At 35.4% G+C, this 5140-nt stretch overlaps 1 protein-coding gene across 1 annotated transcript; it reads right to left on the minus strand.

Moving 5' to 3' along the window:
• Positions 1-391: 391 nt before the first annotated feature.
• On the minus strand, positions 392-2425 carry LOC134692273 (uncharacterized). The gene has a single exon (XM_063552724.1). The coding sequence runs from the start codon at positions 2423-2425 to the stop codon at positions 392-394; it is 2034 nt and encodes a 677-aa protein (XP_063408794.1).
• Between the last annotated feature and the right edge of the window lie 2715 nt (positions 2426-5140).

Raw genomic sequence — 5140 nt, forward strand, 5'->3', positions numbered from 1 at the left:
TGAAACCAGTGTACACTTCACCAAACTAATTGTAAACATGTTTACTCTACACGGCGTTTGGTGTGAACACGGCCTAAGAATGTAACTTTAACACACCAATGAGTGTTATAAAATTAGGTGTTATATTTTATATATTATTCAAGCAATATTTCGCTAAACAAATTAGCTTCATCGGGCGTGTGCATCTATCTAGGTGAAATCGGACGCATGACAAAAACATATCTTTGTAGCTTGAGCTACACAAAAGTTTAACATATTGATTAATGATCTGTATAAAACAATTTTTTGCCGTTTATTGTACATAAACATTTTTTTCGAAAATTAAAACAAGTAGTTGTTTTAGTTAAATAGAAGTAAATTTGGTGAGTTATTCCTTTGGTTTCGGGTAGAATTATTTTTCATCCCTCTCATTAAGTCCATCAGGTTCAAGAGTACGTAGCTGATGCATCCAGAACCTTTCTCTCTTTTTTCTCATTTCTGAGTCCCAATTTTGGTTTACCTCAATTATTTGAATGGTGATATTTTCAAAAGTATGTCCTGTTCTTAAGAGGTGTCTCGTAATTGGACAGTTTCTTCCTTTTGTATAGAACGACCGATGATTGTTTAGTCTGATGTTGAATGTGGTTTCTGTTTCACCAACATACTGCAGCTTGCAAGTTCCACAAGTAAGAATATAAATACTATTTTCCGTTTTGCAATTAGATGTAACATAGATGTTGTATCGCTGCTTTGTTACTGTGCTGCTGAAAGAGTGGTCAGTGTTGTCGGCTTTACAGCACTTACAGTTCCTTCTACCGCATTGTTTGTAACACCCTAATTTTGAAGTTTCTTGTTTCTTTACTTTTGATGTCACAAGTATGTCTTTGAGATTTTTGGGTCTGCGATACGCAATAAGAGGAGGTGATGGAAAAATTTCTTTTAAGGAAGAGTCATTTTCGACTAAACGACAGTGCTTTCGGATATAAGATGAAATATTTGTCAAATCGGGATGGAAGGTTACAACAAACGGAATTCTATCTACACGGGTCGCCTTATTTTTGTATTCCATGAGGCTAGCTCGATCTTTTTCTTTAGCTTTATCAAAAGCGTCTGTGATGTTTTTGGTTTTATATCCTCTTGATTTCAGCTGTGTTTTTAGTTGTCCCAAACGATAGTTGAGTTTGGATTCAGAAGAGCAAATTCGCTTTAGTCTGATGGCTTGACTGTAAGGTATACTCCTGGAGCAGTGTTTCGGGTGACAACTTTTTGGAGAAAGGAACTGGTGTTTATCAGTTTTCTTTGTGTGGAGGTCAGTTGTCATGACCCCGTTTTTTACAAATGTGGTGGTGTCGAGAAAAGCAATTTTCTCGCTGGAAAATTCAGATGTAAATTTAATTGAGTGATGGAACTGATTACAATGATCTAAGAAATCTTGCAAATGTTCTGCAGTATCGTTCCATTTCATGTCAATATCATCAGTAAAACGGAGCCATGACAAAGGTTTGTATGGCACACTCAAAAGGATGCGTTCTTCGAGATCCCCCATAAAAATGTTGGCAAAAGAAGGTGCCATTTTTGTTCCCATACTAGTTCCGCCAATCTGTAAAAAGTGCTTGTCGTTGAAAATAAAGTTGTTATTTTCAAGAACTAGCTTGAGTAATTGAACTGGACAGTCAGTTTGGGGATGTTTATCCTTTCGAGTATTCCATACTTTTTCACACGCGGCTATTCCTTCATCTTTTGGAATATTTGTGTATAAAGAACACACATCAATTGAAACCAAAATTGTGTTGTTGGGTAAAGGACTTAAGGAATTCATTTTCTTCAAATAGTCAGTCGTATCTTGAATATGAGATGGTAGTTGCTGAACATGTGGTCTGAGATGGTAATCAACAAATTCTGAAATTTTTTCGGTGGGATGGCCATTAGCTGATACTATAGGTCTCCCTGGAATCCCTTCTTTGTGAAGTTTTGGAAGAAAGTAAAATCGACCGGCTGTGCACGTTTCGTCTGGGCGTAGATAATCGTACGTATCGTCATCAATTTGTTTATCTTTATTCATTTCTGAGAGGGCGTCATTAATTTTTTTGCTGATTTCTTTTGTTGGATCACATGTTAGTTCTTTATGAAATTTAGCGTTTGAGAGTTGACGATTTCCTTCTTCGATGTAGTCTGTCTTGTTCATCACTACAACGGCACTTCCTTTGTCAGCTTGTTTGATAACAATGTCGTCACGGTCTTTTAAGTTAATCATGGCTTGACTTTCTGACTTTGAAATATTTCTGACTTGTTTACCATCGATTGAAGATCTGACCTCAGCTTTGACTGATGTAATGAATGATTCCAAATTGTCGTTTTTGCTTTTAGGGGGATTCCATGTACTTTTCTTTTTAAATTTTGGGATGCATATGTCTCCTTCATCACTCTCATAATCAGATTCATTCATTCCGGCTTCTTTTAAATTTTTCTTCTGTTGTCTATTGAAATGTTATTTCAACCGAAGACGCCTGGCAAATGCTTCTACATCTGTCTCAAGTTGTAAATTGTTGACGGTTGCTGGAGCTGGACAGAAATTAAGGCCTTTACTCAATAGTTTTTCCTCGGAGGTAGTTAGTTCTATTGATGACAGATTTACAACTAACTTATCTTGAACTACGTGTTTCTATTTTTTAAAACGTCTTTTCCTCGGTTGTTTTGATTTACTCTCTTTTAACAAGTTTAAAATTGGATCTTCTTCAAAAACGGAACTGTGTTGGTTTAAACGGTCTCGTTTGAATTTTTTATTTTGTTTAGCTTTGAAATTTTGTTTTTCTATTCTTTGAATGTCGAAAAGTCGTCTTCGAATTACGTCCATGTCTTCTGGAGTAACAGACAGAGATGTTTTAATATATGTTTCATTTATCTCCGAATTAATTTGTTTGTAGCCGTAGATGGAAAAGGAGAGTAAGAGTTGAAGAAGTCGGAATGAACAATTGAATAAAATATCGTCCCAACGTTTCATAAATCTGATGGACTTTACACCCGGTGTCTGAGGCGTTAATTTGATATTTAAACCTTTTGGTATTGTATTGTTATCTATGTACGATTTAAGATTAGAAGCATGATGTTCAAGCTGTATTTTCTTTTTCGTTAAACTTCTTAATTTATTGAAATATGTTATGTTTTCCATGATCTTGCAAGGAAATAGATATGAACAGATTACACAAAATAAGATGTGTAATGCGTGTTGCCTGTGAAAATAGTATATAGTGTCTAAAAATAGCAACAATCAACATTCAATCTATCTAGGTGTGGATCAGTTTGTAAATAAACTGATGCAGTTACTAAATTGAATTATATAAGTGTCTAAGAATGTAACTTTAACACACTAATGAGTGTTATAAAATTAGGTGTTATATTTTATATATTATTCACGCAATATTTCGCTAAACAAATTAGCTTCATCGGGCGTGTGCATCTATCTAGGTGAAATCGGATGCATGACAAAAAAATATCTCTGTAGCTTGAGCTACACAAAAGTTTAACATATTGATTAATGATCTGTATAAAACAAAGTTTTGCCGTTTATTGTACATAAACATTTTTTCGAAAATTAAAACAAGTAGTTGTTTTAGTTAAATAGAAGTACAATTGGTGAGTTATTCCTTTGGTTTCGGGTAGAATTGTTTTTCATCCCTCTCATTAAGTCCATCAGGTTCAAGAGTACGTAGCTGATGCATCCAGAACCTTTTCTCTTTTTTCTCAATTCTGAGTCCCAATTTTGGTTTACCTCAATTATTTGAAAGGTGATATTTTCAAAAGTATGTCCTGTTCTTAAGAGGTGTCTCGTAATTGGACAGCTTCTTCCTTTTGTATAGAACGACCGATGATTGTTGACTGTAAGGTATACTCCTGGAGCAGTGTTTCGGGTGACAACTTTTTGGAGAGTGGAACTGATGTTTATCAGTTTTCTTTGTGTGGAGGTCAGTTGTCATGACCCCGTTTTTTACAAATGTGGTGGTGTCGAGAAAAGCAATTTTCTCGCTTGAAAATTCAGATGTAAATCTAATTGAGTGATGGAACTGATTACAATGATCTAAGAAATCTTGCAAATGTTCTGCAGTATCGTTCCAATTTATGTCAATATCATCAATAAAACGGAGCCATCACAAAGGTTTGTATGGCACACTCAAAAGGATGCGTTCTTCGAGATCCCCCATAAAAATGTTGGCAAAAGAAGGTGCCATTTTTGTTCCCATACTAGTTCCGTCAATCTGTAAAAAGTGCTTGTCGTTGAAAATAAAGTTGTTATTTTCAAGAACTAGCTTGAGCAATTGAACTAGACAGTCAGTTTGGGGATGTTTCTCCTTTCGAGTATTCCATACTTTTTCACACGCGGCTATTCCTTCATCTTTTGGAATATTTGTGTATAAAGAACACACATCAATTGAAACCAAAATTGTGTTGTTGGGTAAAGGACTTAAGGAATTCATTTTCTTCAAATAGTCAGTCGTATCTTGAATATGAGATGGTAGCTGCTGAACATGTGGTCTGAGATGGTAATCAACAAATTCTGAATTTTTTTCGGTGGGATGGCCATTAGCTGATACTATAGGTCTCCCTGGAATCCCTTCTTTGTGAAGTTTTGGAAGAAAGTAAAATCAACCGGCTGTGCACGTTTCGTCTGGGCGTAGATAATCGTACGTATCGTCATCAATTTGTTTATCTTTATTCATTTCTGAGAGGGCGTTATTAATTTTTTTGCTGATTTATTTTGTTGGATCACATGTTAGTTCTTTATAAAATTTAGCGTTTGAGAGTTGACGATTTCCTTCTTCGATGTAGTCTGTCTTGTTCATCACTACAACGGCACTTCCTTTGTCAGCTTGTTTGATAACAATGTCGTCACGGTCTTTTAAGTTAATCATGGCTTGACTTTCTGACTTTGAAATATTTCTGACTTGTTTACCACTGATTGAAGATCTGACCTCAGCTTTGACTGATGTAATGAATGATTCCAAATTGTCGTTTTTGCTTTTAGGGGGATTCCATGTACTGGTTTTAGAGTGTCCACAAGGGTGATATTGCCTTGTATTACAACTGCCACTGTGACCTTGACCTTTGAATTTTAAAGTCAATAGCGCTTAAGATATTCTTAACGAGTAACACCATACCAAGTTTT

Source organism: Mytilus trossulus, chromosome 12, assembly GCF_036588685.1.
Source record: "Mytilus trossulus isolate FHL-02 chromosome 12, PNRI_Mtr1.1.1.hap1, whole genome shotgun sequence".
NCBI classification, from domain to species: domain Eukaryota; kingdom Metazoa; phylum Mollusca; class Bivalvia; order Mytilida; family Mytilidae; genus Mytilus; species Mytilus trossulus.